The 21,700-nt window shown below is 42.5% G+C and overlaps 1 protein-coding gene across 6 annotated transcripts in view; it reads right to left on the reverse strand.

The window, feature by feature from the left end:
• Positions 1-13,411: 13,411 nt before the first annotated feature.
• The window catches only part of RSU1 (Ras suppressor protein 1), a 192,343-nt gene continuing 184,054 nt past the window's right edge, over positions 13,412-21,700 (reverse strand). For all 6 annotated transcript variants that reach the window (XM_036097051.2, XM_036097050.2, XM_036097049.2 and 3 more), the window contains one exon: positions 13,412-14,024. In XM_036097051.2, the coding sequence (XP_035952944.1) occupies positions 13,922-14,024 (103 nt within the window). In that variant the 3' untranslated portion in view covers positions 13,412-13,921. The remainder of the gene's footprint in view (positions 14,025-21,700) is intronic.

Below are 21,700 nucleotides of genomic sequence, written 5' to 3' on the forward strand. Positions count from 1 at the left end.
TTTGGTGCCTAGTCTTGTTCTGGTGTCATTATATAGCCCTGAGTTATGACAGTTTGCTAAATGATGGTGCAATGGAAAACCTAATTTGTGCTAATTGCTCTTCATGGCAAAATAAAGTTTATTAAGTTATTTAAAAGTTAGTGGTCAAAACAATCAGGTTCAATACCACCTTCTCAACTTCGGGTTTCCTATTAAAGACTTTTTCAGAATGGAAAATGGAATGGAATAGAATGGCCGCCATTTTGCTAAGACCAGCAAAATAAATATTGGTATTGTTAACCTTTGGCATCCACATAGCAAAGCGGCCTGATAAAGCTCATCACCCACGTACTGCTGTGCCAAGGCAGTCTGATACATCTATTTTCCACTTTTCCAAAGTGGTCTTCTAAATATCTACATCAGGTCATATGAATTCTCTACTTCAAATCCTTCTATGGATTCCCTTTGGGCTCATAATGAAATGAACACCCCATAAGATGGTTGAAAACTCCCTGTGTTTATTTACTGTTGTGTTTCCAGTGCTGGGACAGTATAAGGCATATAGTATATATTTGATGGACACTTGCTGAATTAACGAAAATCCTGTGTGATCTGGTCCCTGTTCATCTCTCCTACCTCTTTGTTCATCTCCAGCCACTGTGGCCTTCCTACAGTCTGAGAAATGTACCGAGTCCCTGTTCTGCACAAGGCTTCACCTTGAGCCCCCTTTCCTTTGTCTGGTTAAATTCTACCTTCTTCCAGATAAAACATCATTCTTTCAGGTTTTTGGTAATCTTATTTGGCCCCTTGTATTATTGTTTCTTATAGCACCAAATTCTTCTATTTCAGAGGATTATCAAGTTTCTAATTATATAATTATTTGTGTGAATATTAATTTATAATTTCTCCCATTAGACTTGATTAATTTCCAGGGATTGTGTCTGCATTAAAACTGTATATTCTATAACTAATACAGTCTATACATAATGCATGCCCAATAAATCCTTATTTTAAAACTTATTTTAGAGAAACCACTGGCATGTTAAAATTAAATTTTTATTTACTTATTCTAAATATTTAATACATGTAGATAGTTTTTTTAAAAAGAGTAGACAGTGAAAAGGAAGTCCCCAGTTTCTATCCCCAGAAGCAACCTCTGCTGTGTTTTATATATATCTCCTTCCAGAGATAATCTGTGAGAATGAGCACCTATTCCATATATATCCAATAAATGTCCTTTGAGGAATGAATTAATGAATCACTTCTATTATCACAAACCCATTGTGAAAGTTTTTTAGGGTGAGAACTTTTCATTCCGTGCATAAAACTATATTAAATAAGCCTCAGCTAGGCAACAAAGAAAAAAATAATTTAGCCAGCTCAGAAAAAAACCTTTTCATATTGATTCTTTTTGTCTTTGTTTATAGCTCTGGATTAGAAAATAAGCATGAATACAGAATGTCACCCAACACCTATAAAGAAACGAGATTTCTTTAATGAGGTAACCAAAAAAGTTTTCCTTTCCTCAAAAGAGATAATGATATTTTTAGCCTTTTTTGGAGCAGTAGAAGCTACCTGATGAAATAGGTATCATTCAGGTTCTTAATTGGGGGAACTGGGTGCACAGTCAGGAATGAGGTAAGGAGTCTCCCTAAAGCACTCCTGGGACTCGTAGTCAGGCTGATACCTAGACCCTAGGATGTTGGTCACACCTAGTTCTGGGTCAGCCAACAATGGAATGAAAACCACACACAGTCCTGGTTTGCTCTGGTTTCTCCATTCCTATCAGTGGGGCAATCACTGCTGGCCTCACATTCTCTTCTCTGGTCCTCAGTGGCCTCTTCCAGAAAAGCAGCCCAGGTCTGTTCTGAGCTGGTTCCAGACACCTACATTCATTTCCTAGGGCTGCTGCAGCAAAATGCCACCAACTCGGTGGCTTAAACCAACAGAAATCGCTCTCCCACCATTCGGGAGGTAAGAAGTCCAAAATCAAGGTGTCAGCAGGGCCACATGCCATCTGAAGGCTCTAGGGAACATTCCTTCCTCACCTTTTCCAGTTTTTGATGCAAGGCAAGGGATGCCGGCAATCCTTGGCATCCTTTGCCTTGCAGCTGTATCACTCCAATCTCTGCCTCCATTGTCACATGGCCTTTGCCCATGTATGATCCCCTCCAGGGTCATTACATGGCTTTTTCATAAGGACACCATTGGATTTAGGGCACACCTACCTCATCTAGTAGGACTTCGTTTTAACTTAATTACATCTGCAAAGGCTGTATTTCCAAATACTGTCACACTGTAAAGCTCCAGGTGGACATGGATCTTTAGGGGGACACTCTACAGTCCAGCTTAGTACCCAAGGCAGATGACCTGTGACCGAGGGTAGCTGAAGCCAGCGCCCAAAGGACAAATACGGTGGCTCCCTCTGACCGCAGCTTCTTCCCAGCCCACGGAACCTGAGCTTCTTCATGCGTGTCCCCCACGCACCTACAATTGAAATCACCACGTTCTCACACTGCTTATTTTTAGATCAAGTGTGGTTTTTACTGTCTTTCACCCAAATCTTTTCCATTGCTGATCCTTACAAAACGGCGACAGCAAAGCTTCATCCTACACTGGAGTTTTAAATGGTTGGACAATCTTGGAGCTAAGACCTCGTCTCTAAGCAGGGCCTCCCATGATGGAAACATTGGTCTCGCACTGCATTGTGATTTAAGAAGTGGCTCTTTGTTAAAATCCTGGTTGCACAAGTGACAAATACACCAGCCCACACAAGCAGCGAGACTGCCCGCCTGGGATGGCAGGGATATTTTGGGTGGTACTCTGGGGGAGTTATGAATGGATTGGGCTGCTTTCCCTACTTTCGATTGTTAGCCAGTGGAAGCTGCTTTCCTCCCGGGGCAAGAATGAACCAGTTCTGCTGACAACACTCATACACAGAAAACACCAATTTCAGAGCACCAGAGCATCAATTTCTTGATGCAGCAGAAGCATCAAGAAGACGGCACATCTGGAGACAGAGAAAGTTGGTCCTGGGAATGTGGACACTGGGATGCTTCCAGAGGTGGGAGAGCAGAATCCCTGACCTCAAGGAGCTGTGTGTCCTGTCAGCTGCATAACCAACAGCTTGTTCTACTCTTATACAAGGAGCTGACATGATCTGTAAGTAGTAGGTAATGAGCAACTTTCCTAAGTAGATGCCTTTCCTGATAACACTACATTCTTACCCAACGCTGTTTCCTTCATTCTCTCCCCATTGCTGGCCCTGCGAACTTATGAGACGTATTGCCTGATTCTTCAGAAAGTCTCTAAATATCCCATTATGAGACATGACCTCTCCATTTATAAAATTAGTATAAAAGCTTACATAAAACAGCCACAAGCTGTTTGAACTATCCCGTGGAAATAGCATTCATTCATCCAACAATATCTGAATGCCCAAGAGGCTCTAGGTCCTCTGCTAGGTAGGAGGGCAACAAGGTGAATAGAAGCGGGGGGCGGGGGCGTCTCTCCTCGGTGTCTGAGCTGCTACAAAGGCACAGGTGGTCTGATCATGCCAGGCCAAAACTGCTTGAAAATGAAACCCAAAGAAACTTGCCACCTATTTCAGGAGGGAATGCTCCTTGGATGTGTCATGGGAGAGAATCCCCTTTGGCGTAAACTAGTTCCTCATGGAACAGTATGTGAAATGCTGCTTTTCTGGACGAGATAAGAAAAGGCCAGAGCTGTTCTCAGGAGTGGGGCTTATCTGTTTCGGTCAATAGCTCTCTTGGTCATCAGAGAGATGCTGTCACCTTACTAAGCACGGAGAACAGACAGAGTGGAAACCAAAAGTCAGCATTTAGAGAAGTGGGATAGCACTTCACTCACCTTGCTGATATCATGTACTCACTTCAATGTGTTAATGAAATGACCATTTCAAGAAACCAAAAGCAGACATTCCAATCTGAGGGATGAGGTAAAGGCAAACCGTTGCCTTTTAGAGAGACTAAGGGAGTCTCGCTTGACAGCAGAGAGTGACGTCAGATGGAGAAAAGGATGTCTGCTCTAGGAATCAAAAGAATCTTGTCCTACATCCTTGCTCCACCACTCACTAGAGCTTTGGGCCTTTAGGAAAGCTCTCTCATTTCTCTGAGGTTACATTTTCTATAGCATGACATATCCAGTGAGTAAGAGTAAAAAAAAAAAAAAAAAACCCACAGTGTCCGAGACATGGAAATCCCTCAGGAAGTAAGTGCTAATAGTCACATAAAATAAATTCAGGAGGAAACCAGGCCATGGTAACTTACCACATTCTATTATGTATGCAATCAACATGAGGTAAGAGGCAATACCACAAAATATTTATATGCAGTACTAATACAAATCTGACATTTCTAAAGACCAGAGGGGTCTCCTATTATTATTGACGGAATGATGAATGACACACATCCACATATATGCATTTTATATATATGTATATACACACACATATACGTATATGTAGATATATGCGTGTATATAAAGAGAAATGACACATATACATAGACTAAATGTATGTATGTACACATATAGTATAATCTTATGATATTAAGGATGAAGAAATATACACATGAATGATTAATGCCTAATTTGAGGTCACAAAGTGTCCAGGATACAACAGGGACCAGTAGTACTTTGGCTGCTGGTTCTGCTGTCTTTAAACATGCCTTCCCAGAGAAGTGTATTTGGATGACCAACCACAGGTTCTTTTGAAATTGACTCACATTGACCAGAGCACTTGGATTTTGCTTTGGGGCCTTTCCTCTGGGTGTCTTAACAGGCAAATTAAATGTAAAGTCGTAACAGGATGCCCTTCTAGTTCAAGCTGCTACAGAAATCAATGGTTATTTGAAGAAGATTTTAAATAATCAAGTATGTAACAGCTGGGTCCTCAAAAGAGAAACCAAAAATTCAGGTAAAAGTTTGTTTTAACTTCTGCAGGGTTGAATAAAGTCTCACTACAGGATTCAGAGATTATTTTTCTGTTATGCAAATTTGAGAAAAATAAATAAAATGGACTCAAAGTATGAAATAGAAAACTCTACAGGAATGTATAAGATTATTCCCTTCCTTCTTCCTTAGTGTTAGCTTTATATTATCCAAATGACAATAGTATTGAATTCAATTAAACACTTACAGAGCTCCTAATGTATACCAGGCCATCGGGCTAAGTGCTGGGGATATAATAGCTAATGGAAAAATCAGGGGACTTTTTTTTGTGAAGGGCTACATAGTAAATATATTTGGCTTTTGTCACAACTGGCTAGTATAGCAGCACAAAAGAAGTCTCATGGAGGCTGAGCAGGGAGTCTGCCCTGGAGATCATGACCTGAGTCCAAAGCAGAAGCTTAATTGGCTGAGGCATCCAGGCGCCCCAAAATAAACTGCAATTTAAAACAGGGTGATCAAAGCAGGCCTTATTGAGAAGGTGACTTTTTAATAAAGATTTAAAGTTGGTGAAAGAGTTACAACTGGGAGAACATTCTGGGAAAAAGATGGAAGGCGCAAGAGCCCGCAAGTGAGAAGAACCTGGAGGCCAGGGAGGCTGGAATAAAGCACGTGAGAAAAGCAGAAGAGGAAGGGCAGATCACACATGGTCTTGCAGACCGTGCTTACTGGGAGACACCAAGGGAATATTCTGAGCAGAACGGTGTTCTGATTTCTGTGTCAAAAGGATCACTGCTGAACAGAACTTGTCAGAGAGCAAGAGCAAAAGCAGGGAGCCCACCTGGAGGATATTGTAATAATCCAGGTGAGAAGTTGGAGTACCTGGACCAGGATGGAGGAAGATGCTGTGAAGTCTGTAGTCCTGGTTACATTTTGAGGGCAGGGCCCAGAACAATTTCTGAAGCGTACATGTGGGATACTTTGATTATAAAGTTTGGTTGGAAACTTCACTGTTAAAAACTTAACTTGCAATTCAGTACAACGAACAAGTTTTTTCATACATAAACATGAGTACAAGTAAAAACATAGAAAGTTAGGGTTAACTTCTGTTCTATATTTCCAGCAATTAATAGTGACACAATGACTAAGAAAACCCAATTCCTCCTAGAGTCATATAATTTTCCTTCTATAGCTACTCCAAATTATCATAGTGAGGATTCACCCATGTTAAGTGGTTTCTAAGTAGTGTCTATTCAACAGAGTAAAAGTGATGGGACTCTAGGCCAGTTGCTTGATCCTAGAGAATACAACCCAACATGAGTCCCACCAGTTTTAAGTGTGGTGCCATGCTTAATGAAAAAGCGGTTCTGTGTCAAATGTCCCTGCATACCTTAGCTCCTTCTCAGAGATTCAAAATGCACAGTAGGAGGGTCAAGTCTCTGTAACCCTGAAGGAAAAAAACTTCTTTAACCACGGATCTCTCTCTTCGACCTTATCCCTTTCCGCCTGCTTTCGCCTTTTCTACATGTTCCTATCTTAACCAGAAAAAAAAATTCAATGGACTCATGATAAACAGAACATTTAGCTTCTAGCCAAGAAAGAGAAACACTGCTCTTCTAGATCGAAGATTCGTTATATGACTTATTCCCAAACACTCCTGTCCTGCTTGTCCCACAAAGTAGCTGCAAGGACCAAATGCAATTATATACATTTTGCACACTAAGGTATCCAGCACGTGGCAAAAGAGAAGTCCGAGGAAAGATATTAAAAAATATCCATGGGTTCACATACAGTCTTTACCGTATTGAAGTAGAGGCTACCTTGAGAGACTGCAAGGCATTTCCCAGTGACAAATAATCTCATCATTGCACTAAAAAGGTCAGGTTATTTTTGTTAAAAAGCTACCTTTTGGGGAGACTGACATCACCAAGATGGCAACACAGATTGTTCCTGACACTGCTCCCCTTCACAAGAACAACTACTGTTCCTGTACAAGACACCAGAGAAAAACCCAAGAGCAGACAAAATTGACTTTAAACTAAAAATGGTAAAAAGAGAGAAAAAAAAGTCATCATAAAATTATAAAGGGGTCAATCCATCACAAAGATTTAACAAACGTAAACATCTGTACACCCAACAATGGAGCACCTAAATATATAAAGCAAAAACTAACAGAGCTAAAAGGAAAAAAAATAGCAATACAATAATATTTGGAGATTTTAATACTGCACTCTTAACAATGGATAGATCATTCAGACAGAATCAATAAGGTAACAGCAGGTTTGAACAATACTATAAACCAAATGGACCTAAAAAACATATACAGAACATTTTATCAGTCAACAGCAGAGTACACATTCTTCCTAAGTGCACATGGAACATATTCTAGGATAAACCATGTGTTAGGCAACCAAAAAAAAGTCTCAAGTCTTAGCAAATTAAAGAAGACTAAAATCATACCAATTATCTTCTCTGACCATAAGTATGAAATTAGAAATAACAGGAAAACCGGGAAACGCATATGTAAATGGAAGTTAACACTCTCCTAAACAATTGATGGGTCAAAGGGGAAATAAAGTATTTTGAGACAAATGAAAATGGAAACACAACATACCAAAATTTATGAGATGCAGCAAAACCAGATCTAAGGGGGAAGTACATAGAAATAAATGCCTACATTGAGAAAGATCTCAAATAAAGCACCTAACTCTATACCTCAAGGAACTAGAAAAACAAGAACTAATCCCAAAGTTAGCAGAAGAAAGGAAATAATAAAGATTAGAGCAGAAATAAATGAAATACAGAACAGGAGAGCAATAGAAAAACTAAACTTACAGTTAAAAAACAAAAACCCTAGAGTTGGTTCTTTGTAAAGATAAATTTGACAAATCTGTAGCTAGGTAACCAGGAAGAACCAAAGAACCCAAATCAGCAAAACTGTAAATGAAAGAGACATTGCAACTGAAACTACAAAAATACAAAAGATCATAAGGGGCTACTACGAACTATATGCCAACAAATTAGACAACCCAGAAGAAATGGAAAAATTCTCAGAAAAATGCAGCCTACCATGACTGAATCAGGAAGAAATATAAAACCTAAAGAGACCAATTACTAGCAAGGAGATTGAATCAGTAATCAAAAATCTCACAAAGAAGGGATTCCTGGGTGGCTTAGTTGGTTAAGCATCTGCCTTTGGCTCAGGTCATGATCCCAGGGTCCAGGGATCGAGTCCCGCATCAGGTTCAGCGGGGAGCCTGCTTCTCCCTCTGCCTGCAGCTCCCCCTGCTTGTGCTCTCTCTCTGACAAATAAATAAAATCTTTAAAAAAAAAATCTTACAAAGAAAAGCCCAAGACCTGATAGCTTTGCTGGTGAATTTTACCAAACACTTAAAGAAGAATTAACACCAATCCTTCTCAAACTCTTCCAAAAAAATCAAAGACGAGGGAGTACTCCCAAACTCATATTACTAAGCCAGCAATACCCTGATAACAAAGCCAGAAAGGACACTACAAGAAAACTATAAGCCCATATCTCTGGATGAAAATGGATGAAAAAATCTCAATAAAATACTAGCAAACTAAATTCAGCTGCACATTAAAAGGATCATCACTGGGATCAAGTGGGATATATCCTTGGGATGCAAGGATGGGTCACATACACAAATCAATAAATATATCATATTAATAGAATGAAAGAAAAAATATAATCATCTCAATAGACACAAAAAAGCATTTGACAAGATTCAACATCCAATCATGATAAAAACTCTTAACAAATTAGGTATAGAAAGAACGTCCTCAACATAATAATGGGCATATATGAAAAACCTACAGCTAACATCATACTCAATGGTAGAAGGTTAAAAGCTTTTTCTCTAAGATTAAGAACAAGTCAAGTGTACCCACTCTTACCACTTCTATTCAACATAGTACTGGAAGTCCTAGTCAGAGCAATCAGGCAAAAGAAATAAAAGGCATCAATATTGAAAAGGAAGAAGTAAAACTGGCTCTCATTATAGATGACATGATTTTCTATATAGAATACCCTAAAAACTTATCCAAAATACTGTTAGTTCTAATCAATGAATTCAGTAAGATTGCAGGATACAAAATTAACATGCAAAATCAGTCGTGTTTCTATACTCTAACAACAAATTTTCTGAAAAAAAATTAAAGATATTGATCCCATTTACAATAGCATCAAAAACAATATCAAGGGATAAATTTAACTAAGGATATGAAACATTTCGACTCTGAAAACTACAAGACATTGAAGAAAAAAATCTAAGAAGACACAGATAAATGTAAAAGTATCTCATGTTCATGGACTGAAATAATTTTTATTGTTAAAATGTCCATACTACCAAAAGCCATCTATAGATTCAATGCAATTCCTACCAGGATTCCAAGGACATTTTTTACAGAAGCAGAAAAAAAAAACAATCATAAAATATATATGGAACCACAAGACCCCAATAGCTAAAGCAATCCTGAGAAAGAACAAAGTGGGAGGCATCATACATCTTGATTTCAAGCTGTATTAGAAAGCTATAGTAAAACTATAAACTATAGTAATCAAAACAGTATGGTACTGACATAAAAACAGATACATAGACCAATGAAACAGAGTCAAGAGCCCATAAATAAACCCATGCATATACAGTCAACTGATATTTGACAAGGGAGCCAAGAACACCCAGTAGGGAAGAGATGTTCTCTTCAGTAAATGGTGCTGGAAAAATTGGATATCCACATGTAAAATAATAAAACTAGACCCCTATCTTACACTACTCGAAAAGAATTAAAGACTTAAATGTAAGGCAGGAAACACTGAAACTCCTAGAAGAAAATATAGGAAAAAAGCTTCCTGACATAGGCTTTGCTGATGATTTTTTGGATATGATACCTAAAGCACAAGCCACAAAATTAAAAATATATGGAACTACGTCAAACTAAAACACTTCTGAATAGCATAAGAAACAATCAACAAAATGAAAAGACAACCTACAGAATGGGAAAAAATATTTGCAAACTATGTATCTGATGAGAGGTTAATATCCAAAATACACAAATAATTCATATAACTCAAGAGCAAAAACATAATCCAATTAAAAAACGGGCAAAGAACCTGAAGAGACATTTTTTCCAAAGAAGATACACAAATGGCCAACAGATGAAGAGATGCTCAACATCACTAACCAGTAGAGAAATACAAATCAAAACCACAATATCATCTCACACCTGTCAGAATGGCTATCACCAAAAAGGTAAGCGGTAACAAACACTGGCAAGGATGTGGAGAAAAGGAACCATCGTGCACTGTTGGTGAGAATATAAATTGGTGCAGCTACTATGGAGATCGGTATGGAGGTTCCTCAAAAAATTAAAAACAGAACTACCATATATCCATCAATTCTCCTTCTTCTGCAAATATATCCATAGAACATGAAAACACTATGTGGAAGAGATATCCGCACCCCCTTGTTCACAGCAGCATTACTTCCAGTAGCCAAGACATGAAAGTAACCCAAGTGTCCACTGATAGATAAATGGACAGAGAAGATGTGGTGTATATATACACAGGAATACTACCGTATGGAAAGTACTCGGCCATAAAAAAAAAGAATCCTGTATTTTTGACCACACGCATGGACATTGAGGGAGTTATGCTAGGTGAAATTAGAGAAAACATAAACACTATATGATCCCATTTACTTGTGAAATCTAAAAAACAAAACCAAACAAAACTCATAGAAAAGGAGATCAGATCTGAGGTTACCAGGGGCTGGCATGGGAAGGGGGAACTGGATGAGATGGTCAAAAGGTACAAACTTCCGGTTATAAGATCCCTAAGTCCTGGGGATGCAAGACACATCATGGCTCCAGATAACACTGTTGTATGGTATATTTGAAAGCTAAGGGAGTAAATCCTGAGTTCTCATCAGAGGAAAACATTTTTTATCGATATGAAATGAGGGATGTTAAATTGTTGTGGTAATCACTTCACAATGTATGTGAGTCAAATCACAATGCTGTACACTTTAAAATTACACAGTGCTGTATGTTAATTATATATCAGTAAAACTGGGTAACAAAAACTACCTTTTTTTTTTTTTTTTTAAAGATTTATTTGACAGAGACAGTGAGAGAGGGAACAGAGTAGAGGGAGAGGGAGAAGCAGGCTTCCCGCTGAGCAGGGAGCCCGATGCAGGGCTCGATCTCAGGACCCCGGGATCATGAACCAAGCTGAAGGCAGATGCTTAACGACTGAGCCACCCAGGTGCCCCAAAAACTACCTTTTGAACTGTGAATAAAATGTTAATCAGGGTACCAAGTAACCAAAAAGTGTATGAGAACATGCAAAAAACCCACTTTAGTGACAAAGAAAAAAAAAAACACCCCGGCATTTTGTATTATGCTTGAATTCAAATATATATTATTTTCTGGATTGCATGGTATACCCATTTAATTTGAAAATAAATACTTAATATTTTCTGATTACAAAAGTACACATGATCACTATAGAAAATTTAAAGTACAGAATAAGTATTTAAAATTTTAAAAAAATAGGTGAAGGGGATTAGGAGCACACTTATCCAGATGAGCAGTGAGTAATGTACAGAATTTTTGAATTACTACATTGTACACCTGAAACTAATACAACACTCTATGTTAACTACACTGGAATTAAGATCGAAAACTTAATAAAAAAATTTAAAAAATTAGAAAAAATGAAAAAAAAAGTTAAAAACAATCTTAACCCACCAGAGAGAGATAATTTATCAGCCCTAAAATCCTGGTCCATTTAATTTTTCTGCACATACATATTACAAACACAATTTCCTTTTTACATAGCTAGGACCATATAGCTTTTTAAATTTTACTTTACTTAACTGGAGGATAGGATTATCTCCCTTTGTCCTTAGATACTGTTCTGTAAGTTTTAACATCTTCATAAAAGTTTGCCATGTGAACACACTGATGCTAACCGTTCTTCCGTGGGTGGGCATTTGCTTTTCCCCATGTTTCCACTGTGTAAAAAGCTATAAGGGCAATTTCCAAATATAGCTCTTAGTGTGCATCTCTGATAATGTCCTCAAGATAAATTCCTAGAAATAGAACTTCTGGGTCCGAGTACACAATTTTAAGGTTTTGCTATATACTGTCAAATTGTTACCACCTTCCTGGAGAGAAATTTATATTCCCAATAGCAGTGTATAAGAATGTTTATCTCACGTTCCTCCCCACCACTAACTACTGCCTTAAAAAAATATTTGCATTGTTACACATTTTTATTTTTGGTTTGATTTGTATTTTTTTGATTACTTGTGATTCTGGATGTTTTTTCATATTCCTTAGAGATACTACCTCTCTGTGAATTTACGTGTATTGCCCATATTTCTATGGAGAGCGTTCATCTTTTAAGAAATTATTCCTAAGAGTATATTGTGATATTTTTACTACTACTTTGTTGCTAGTTCAATTTTAGACAAAGTCCTTCCAATCAACAACAGCAGAGGCATTGCTCTTCCTGAAATTTCATGAGCTGAAAAACCAACTTAAAAAATTCAGGCTGAGGCAAATATTGCATCCAGAAAAATTAAGTCGACCCTAACCCCAAACAGGAGGCGGCACGGGGGGATTCCTTAGCCCACAGGAATGGTCTATCAGGAAGTTTTCCCAGAAACAGTAAGGTAGATCTTGATCAGTGGTCTTTCTGAATTCAAATGCAAAGTCCGTCTCCCACGTAAATCAGGAATTTTTTGGGCTGTGTATTGATTCTGGCTTTTTCCATGTCCCAGTGGTCCTGATTCTTGGGGGGTTCCACTGTGAAACTGAATGGGGGGGAGACAGGGGTAGACACACCACAATCTGTCTGAGAGGGTTACGTCTTCACACTCCTTTTGTTTCAAGGTACTGGGAGTTAGCAGCCCTCTTAGCACAAGGATGTTTGCTTGGGTTTATTTTCACTTACATCCATATTCCTGTTGGTAAGAACAAAGCTGCCTATCACAGAAGCTACACAATTGGTTGTTGATTGACCCTGCAGCTGCAGTTTCTACCCTGGGAGTGGGGTGGGGTGTGCACGTTCACACAACTTCGTTGACACCATCAGAGACATGCAGAAGAATGCTCTGCCACGAGCAGATTGTCTGCAGTGACAAGAAACATACTTGAGTTTTTCTTTCTCCGTTTCACAACTTTTGTCTACCAGCCACTGGCAGAAGTCACCATTTCTTCAGCTAAGAAATGCTGCTTTCCAAAATCCTTTGGCAGAGTCTCCCAGAGATTTTTTTTCTGCTCCTTCCTAATTTAGAAACAGTCTTCAAAGGGAAAAAAAAAAAAACAAAAAACAACAAAACCCAAAAAACAACCTGAAAAATCAATCTGAGAAGAAACCAACTCTGATGTAATTTTGCATTTCTTTCCCGGAACGTTTCAGAGTTAACCATCTACAACCAATACAATTCAGATGGGATCATTTGGGGGGGGGGGGGAATAAGCAAAGATGTGCATACCCTAAGATCAGACCGTTCTTTATTCAAGAAGCAACATGTGACACAAATTCAAGATTTTATTAAAAATTATTTGTTATTTAACATAATATCTCGATGGTTACAGCTTTTAACAAGCTTTTAACAAGGCAAAATAATGAGTTATGTGAATAAACAGAAGAGTGAACGGTGTTAGCTGTGACATTTAAATGATCACATGGTTTTAATTATTCTTTTGATAACACGCAACTTTGTGAACATCTATTCAAGGGACTGAACTCCATGCCTACTATGGAATTTGCAGTTGAATTAGAGCTTTGTTTCCTGCCTTTGGCATTTTTAAGCAAACAAATGGAAATGGTTTTAAGAATTTATAAAAATCTACCACCTACCAAAAGCATTTAAAAGGTAAAGTGATAAGTTCTAGAAAGAGAAAAAAACAACACACACACATGTATTTATTTGTGGGATAACAGTAGCAGAGAAGAGAAGTCATAATGAGGGAAGCAACCAGAAGTTCAGCCCATGCCAACCCTTTATTTGTTCTTGGCTGTCAGGGGTTTCCGGCTGATCTTTTTCGATTTGTCATTATTTTTCTTCGGTGGTTCTGGGTTTGCTTGCATGTGTCTGCCGTAGAGGCTGAAAAGAGAGAGGGAGAAATGGTGAGATTCACCTTGCTAACACAGGACCAGCTTTTATTGGGAGGGTTTTAAAGAACAGATTAATCTCCAGGAATGTTCAGGAAGCCAAAGAAAACTAAAAGATCACTTCTACTTGGTCTGGGTCAGACATTTTATTTAAGTTTATAAAATTCTCTTACACTTACACACACAATACACTATGAGGTCAGTTCTGGACAAGTGTCCTGGAATTTCACACTCACTGGGCCGAGCGTGAAAACACCAAAGGAAGAGGGATCTGGGGCTGTGAGAATGGAAGATGCTCAGCCCACCTGTTCCAGAATGAAACTCGAATGACTGTGAGTGTTGAAGTTGACAATGACGAAAACTGGGTTGAACTGAAGAGACAGAGTGTCCATTGAGTGAAAAGTGAACATCATGCCTGGCCAGCAGAGCCCAGGGGCTGGATAATGTGACAGAGAGCAATGGTGTCCAAGCCTGCTTTGGCTGCTCACCCATGATTTATAGCGCTGGGACGGCGGCCACACATCAATGCCACATTAATAAGTACTGTTGATTAAATGCTGACAAAGTACCCTACAATTACAGTGGATGGCATTCGTCACAGAGCATAGCTCGCTTATGGCTGAGAGGATTGAACCCAACAGCAGATAGTAATTAATTGATAATTTATGAGTAATCCTGATTAAACAAAATTAAAAGCCACCCTCAAATAAATACGGCTCCACCTTAACTGCCCTTATGGATAAAAGTGTGGCCCAGAGAGAGCCCAGTGTGCATGTCTCCACTCCTCCAGAGGAAAGGCAATGCGTGATCTGCTTGTGGCAACTGCCTTGTGCCACGTGAATGGGGGAGGACACCAAGACGACCTCCCGGTGCAAGGTGTCCCTTGTTCTAAAGTCCACTCAAGGAGCTGATACTCTCGATGCTTGCACCTTGCCACGCAGACTGGTGGCATGTCCTGATGCTCTTGAGGACACGGACACCGTGGTTGGTGGGCCAAAGGACGGCCTTCGCGCACAGTTGGCCAACTGATTAATTAGGGAAAGTTGATAGGTGATAGTGTGGTCTGTCTTCTCCAGAGGCTTCCAAGTGTCTCCCCAGAAGGGCTACGAGCAGGTTCCACCAGCAGTGGCCATGAAGAGAGGTCTCCGCTCCCAAGGAGCTCAGAATCAGAGTCTGGACCTGGTGGCACTGACCCATGAGCCGGAGGATATACGTCTAGCCAGGGGCTGGGAATGTCTCCAGGTAAAGGGGGGGGGACCGTCTCCCCATTTAAGTGGATCTTTAAATCCACCTAAGGCCCCTCTCCCCTACACTTTAAAAAGGGCCACTGATCCCCCTGCAGTCTACGTTATGGACACCCAGGGGCCCTGCATCCCAGGAAAGGAACCACTGGTTTCGACAGAGGAAATTTCAGCAGGCCCAGCTGAACTGCTCTTTTTTAATTTTTTTATTGTTATGTTAATCCCCATACATTACATCATTAGTTTTAGATATAGTGTTCCATGATTCATTGTTTGTGCATAACACCCAGTGCTCCATGCAGAACGTGCCCTCCTCAACACCCATCACCAGGCTAACCCATCCTCCCACCCCCCTCCCCTCTAGAACCCTCAGTTTGTTTTTCAGAGTCCATCGTCTCTCATGGTTCATCTCCCCCTCCGATTTCCCCCCCTTCCTTCTTCCCCTCCTGCTACATTCTTCTTCTTCTTTTTTTCTTTCTTAACATATATTGCATTATTTGTTTCCCCAACCCCACCGAAGTCCCTGTCCCAATCCCGGGAACTTGTGACTGTCCCCTTACACAGCCAAAGGGGCTCTGCAGAGATGATTAAGGATCTTGCAATGGCAAGACTGTCCTCTATTATCTGGGGACCCCCCTCCCTCACCCCTGTAGCATCTCTCCCAGGGACATCAAACAGGTTAAAGAAGTAGCCAAAGTAGACTTCTCCGTTACATTCCTCAGCTTTAGCAACACATACCCTGAAACATACTTTTTCCTCTAGCAGGCCTGGCCCCTCCCCTCCTCCTAGGACACAGCTTTCTTCACGCTCACACAGCAGGGTGGTGTCGCCGGAGGCCTCTGCGCTCCAAGCTCCTCTCGCCCCGCACACAGAAAAGGCCTGACTCTGGTCTGTGCATTCCTAGCTTCCTTCTGGCCTCATGTATCTCTCCTCTCTTTCCCAAACCCTTACCCCCAGAAGGGAAAAAAATATCCCTGTTCTTACTCACAGACAGCATTCAACTTTAAGGGTTACAAAAATCCGCAGAAAGACAGCTCCATAGCACATGAGCTGGGAAATCCGGCAGGAGCGACACAAGGAAGACGTCAGATGAGGAAAAAGAAGATCTGACAAGGGCCCACGTGTCACGTCCTGAAGGAGTAAGAGCTGAGGTGGGCACGGAGGGCTTCCTGGAAGAGGTGGGGGTTTCGCTGGGCCTGACCGTGGTGATCCAGCAAAGTTATCTCAGAAGGGGTTGCAAAAGCTGTTTGGAACTCAGCAAGGCTCCTTTTGTTAGGAAGGAACTAGAATGTTCCAATGTTCCAATGTCTGCCTTTTTTAGTCAGACCCCACTGCACCTGGACCTCCTGGGGCTACACAGCAAGTCACTACCTAGGGCCAGATCAGAGAGAGCATTTCCTGAGCTTGATGTTTAAATCCTCCTCTTGCGACTTACTAGCTGTGGACTCTGGGCAAAGGACTGGCACCCCCACATCCCTCACTCGCCGTGCCTCAGCTTCTCCATCTGTAAAAAAACGATGCTGTGTTCTGAGTATGGTGGTATCAGTGTTTACAATGAGCCCAGTACCTGGTTCGTCTACTGGAAGTGGTCAGTGGATGCTTGCTGAAAAACACCACTGATGTGGGGTTGTAGTTGGAGGGATTTAATAAAGATAATTATATGATTACTTCTTTAGGGCTTTTTCCTTTGAAAAAAAATAACATGGTATTTTCTATCAACGCCAAATCCCCAGGCATCTCTGGAAGAAAGGTTTTAATCCTCTTTGAAGAAAGCAACTAAGGCAGAGCTAAATGCATGCCCCCACTTCCTCGGTGAGTCACTGGCAACGCGGGGATGCTGCTGCGTCCTCCGCCTCATCCCTGACTCCTCCAGCTGCGTGCGCAGACCAGACTGGTGGGCCATGCCCACACGGAGACATCACTGGGCTAGAGCAGTAATGACAAGCATCTGAGTGTCCGAAGTCTAGGGTTCCACTCCTGGCTCCACCAGGGATTAGCCATGGGGTTTCCCTTTGGTTAGTCAGCGTGGTGGGCAGAATAATGCCCCCCACCCCCAAAATACTGACATTCTGACCCCTGAAACCTGTGAACATATTATATCATAAAGGGACTCTATGGAGGTGATTAATTAAGGATCTTGGGCTGGGGAGACTAGCCTGCATTTTCTGTGTGGGCTCAGGGTAATCACAAGGGTCTTCTGACCTTCGTAAGGAAGGTCAGAGTCAGAGAGATTTGAACATGTTACACTGCTGGCTTTGAAGATGGAGGAAAGGGGCTCCCAGCAAGAAACGCAGGCAGCCTCTCGAAACTAGAAAGGCAAAGAAGGGCATTCTCCCCGGGAGCCTCCGCAAGGACGCAACCCTGCGGACACCTTGATTTCAGACTTCTGACCTCTGGAACAGTAAGAGGATCTATCTGCTTTGTTTGCAGGCACCAAGTTCATGGTACTTTGTTACAACAACAGGGAACTAATGCAGTAAATGGACCTTTCTGGGCCTGATAGGGCAGCCTAGAAGTAAGGTGTTTGCTTACCTTCAGCTGAAGAAAAACGGGAGACTTTCTGGGGATAGCAGGTCATTGAAAAGAAGGAAAAGTTAAAAAACTAAGTTTTGAAAAGGGCAAAGGATGCCCCAAAGGAAAAAACGGGTGCTGTTTCTACCAGAAGAAGAGGGAACAGGTGAGCAAAGTGTCTCCTCTCTACTCTAGCCGGACTGGATGCCCCCTGACCCCCCTCTATTCTCTGAAGCTAACACCCTGAATCCATGTTTTGAATGTACCCAGGATTTCACTTCTAGAGGTGGCTGAGTGAGACATGGGGAGGCCAATGCCACTGGAAGAAGTTTCCCAAGAGGAGGGGGCATGCCACGCCACACAAGGCCACATGGGGAAGTGCCAGGGTTGGTGAGGAGGCAGAAGGAACAAAGCAGGGAGCAGGACTCCGGTCCTTTATGGTGGTTCCATGGGAAGAAATGGGTGGGTTTGAGTGAATTTACTGTTGGACAGTTGAAATAATTTCCAGGTGCTCGAGGCTATCAGGCCGGCGTGCAGTTGTATGGGACCTGGCCCTAGGATGATTTAGGGCAGGGGAAATACTGGCTTGCTGTGTGGGAGTTCCATGAAGGAGGTGGTTGAGGTGTTAGCTTTGGATTGGTTTGGTTGGTTTACATATCAGAGACAACCTGGCAGATAAGTTGGTTGCTCTCTCTAGGAATTAAGCTCGCCCTGGAAAGGGCAGTCTCTCCCCAGCCTGCAAGACCTCTGAGATGTCAAAACAGCATAAAAGATAGCAAATAAGAAACATGACTAATTAATACAATCACAGCCTTCAGGATGGCTTCTGTCTTCCTGACCCCACATCCCCACCACATGACATACTTTGCCCTTGGCCTTAGCGAGCGGCCTTAGCTTCTCAGACTCCACACGCTCCTTCACCCTCCTCCACCTGGGAAAACCCCAATCATCCCTGACACCCTGGCACAAGGCACTGCCCAGACCAGCGTGTCTCCTTAGCACTCTGCTCAGGCGGCACCTGTCCTGCCCTCCTGGAGCCCACGGCACCCTGCCCTGGGGATCCCCAGACAACAGTCCCAGGGCTTCACTCCCCTCTGCCTTCGTGCACCCTGCTCACCCTCAATGACGGGTGACTCTGGGCAAGTGGCTCAGCTGTCACAAAGCCCGTATCTGCAACCTAAGGATGAACACTCCTAGCTACCTCGTAGGGCTTGGGCGAAGATTAAACTGGACCCTGGGAAGGTCTTGTCTGTGTAGAGACTCAGCAGACATTCCAGAACGGCAGCTGACATCTTTGACCTCTCGCAAAGGTCCAAGACTCAGGCTGAGCTGGCCAGTTCCCCCCAACCTGACATGTTGCCTTTGAGTACGTAACAGAGCCAGGAATATGACCTTGTCATTATGCGCCTTCAGAGGGAGGAGGCTTCCAGTGGGCCCTGAAATCGGGCCACCAGCTTGAGAGCGGCGACAGAGGGAGCCTGGCTCAAGGTCACCAACAGGGCAGCAGCCGTTGGGGGACAAAATGTTCAAGCCCTAGAGCAGAGGGACCCGATGCCACAGAGTCTTAGAAAGTCTCCTCTCCCCCTGACATGTGAGGTGGACAGAGGATAATTGAAAGGTGAGTAAGGAGTGGAAAAAACCACCAAAGAACAATCCAAAGTGACAGGAAAGGTTCCATTGTGCACAGGAGTCTGATGAGCATGCTTCCGTCACTGAAGAGAACCTCAAAGGCGGGGGGCCTCCGGCTGCTCTCCGCTGGGGGCCGTGAGCGGGCCGGCGCCACTCAGACCCCTCCTGGGGCTCTCATCGTAAGGAGGCTGGTATGCATGCTTTTCTATTACTGATATCCAAATTTTACTGAATACGGGCAGTCTCATTGTGGAAAAAAATCCACAGGAGTCTTCTCGTCTCTTCCAGACCCTCAATCCCTTCAGGGCTGCAGCAGAAGACCACGGTGGGCCGCCCCATTCCTTGTGAAAATTCCCTCTCTTGGCTGCAGTGTACCATCTTGGTTCTTAGTCTCTCCTTTGGACACTTCTTCAGTCCTTTAGTTTCTGCTTTTACCTTTGTTTTCTCTTCCCTAGAAAGGACATCTCACTTAGCAGTCAGTGACCACCTCTGAGCAGCACCTCCCCACCTCCCCCCCGCCCGCCAAGCCACCGCCATCTTCAGCCCCTGCTGTGCCTGCCTTACTCCCACTTGGACACTGAGCTATTACACCCAACCAAAGCACAGAACAGTTCCCTACCCCGACTTCCACAGGCCTGTCCCTCTAGGTCTCCAGACCTTGAGGATCAAAACACAGAAGTCGCTTTGACGTCTGCCTCTTTTTTTGGTGATCACGTAAATCAAGTCTGATTGGCACTTCCTCTGAAATTCTTAGCCTGGGGACGCCTGGGTGGCTCAGTCATTAAGTGTCTGCCTTCGGCTCAGGTCATGATCCCAGGGTCCTGGGATTGAGCCCTGCATCGGGCTCCCTGCTCAGCGGGAAGCCTGCTTCTCCCTCTCCCACTCCCCCTGCTTGTGTTCCCTCTCTAGCTGTGTCTCTGTCAAATAAAAAAAAAAAAATCTTTAAAATCAAAAAAATTTTTTAAAAAATGAAATTCTCAGCCTGGGACCAGGGAAGTATCTGAAACTCCAAGCTGTGCTCTAGGTGCTTTTTCAGCAGGAGGAGAACACAGCTTTCAATAGCTTCTCAAAAGGGTCATAACCCAGTGGATTAATTAGGCTCTTTATGGTGCTTATTCTGATTTTCATCAACCTGTGATTTTTATCTATTCTTTTCCTCTGCCCTAACATAGGCCCCATCATATGGTCATTAGATTATTATAATGGGTCCCTTCCCTCCTCCAATGTGTCCTACACCTGGCAGAATCATCTCTCCCTGGTTCACGTATGGAAAACAGCATCCACTGCTCACCAGGTCATGTACCTAGCCTGGTACGTGACATAAAGCAGCCACAGAACATGTCATGTAATGCTGAACTCGGCCACTTCCTCTCTCTGTCCTCTAGCGCACCTGAGCGCAGGAAGGCTGGTCTAGAGGAAGGCAGTGTGGCGGACAGTCAAGATAACCTGGGGGTGAGCCCTGCCACCTAGCACCTGTTATCCTCAGAGTCCTCCCTCTTTCCAGAATATCTGTTACCTTCACTGGAAAATGGGATTATGTGCACACTGTCTACCTCGCAAGTGCTCTGGCAGCCAGAGCGGCTTGGGCTCCTCCATGTGTTTGAAAAATAAAACGGTGCTAAATCGATCTGAGCCCTGGCAGTAGCCCTTCCTGCCAGGCAGCAGTCCTTTTGGTCTGTTTCTTGCTGATCTGTGTTAACTACTATCTGGAATGTCTGCCTGGGTCCTGTTCTGCAATTTGGATCCCATCTGTGTTTTTAGGCTTTTCAGGGCTTTCGCCCCCTGCCCCAATTTCTGCCTTCACAGAACACTATGGGATTTGTTAGGATTTCACCAACAAGTCCTTGATGGTACATAGGTTCCTGCTCTCAGCTTGTCATTCTGAAGTCCCAGCAGTGCCATGATTACGACACATCGCAGTTACACCTACCAAACATTCAGCCCCCACTGTCACAACAATCCAGGGAAGAACGGGCTTTTCTTCATTTTTCGAAGGAGGAAACCAAGGCTTAGCAAGTTTAGGCCTGGATCAACCCCAAGCAATTACTCCCAAGTTCAAACTCTGATGCGGGGCTTGATCCCAGGACCCTGGGATCATGACCTGAGCCGAGGGCAGATGCTTAACCCACTGAGCCACCCAGGTGCCCCCCAAGTTCGAACTCTTAATGCACTCAATTATCTTGTCTCCCCATCTTCTTTAGATTTCTCAGATTTGTCTTCTTAATAAGCCTACCGTTTTCTTGAGGGTGGGGACTGCAGAGTTCACTTCTTTTGTATTCTGTATACT

This window comes from Halichoerus grypus, chromosome 6, assembly GCF_964656455.1.
Source record: "Halichoerus grypus chromosome 6, mHalGry1.hap1.1, whole genome shotgun sequence".
Lineage (NCBI taxonomy): Eukaryota > Metazoa > Chordata > Mammalia > Carnivora > Phocidae > Halichoerus > Halichoerus grypus.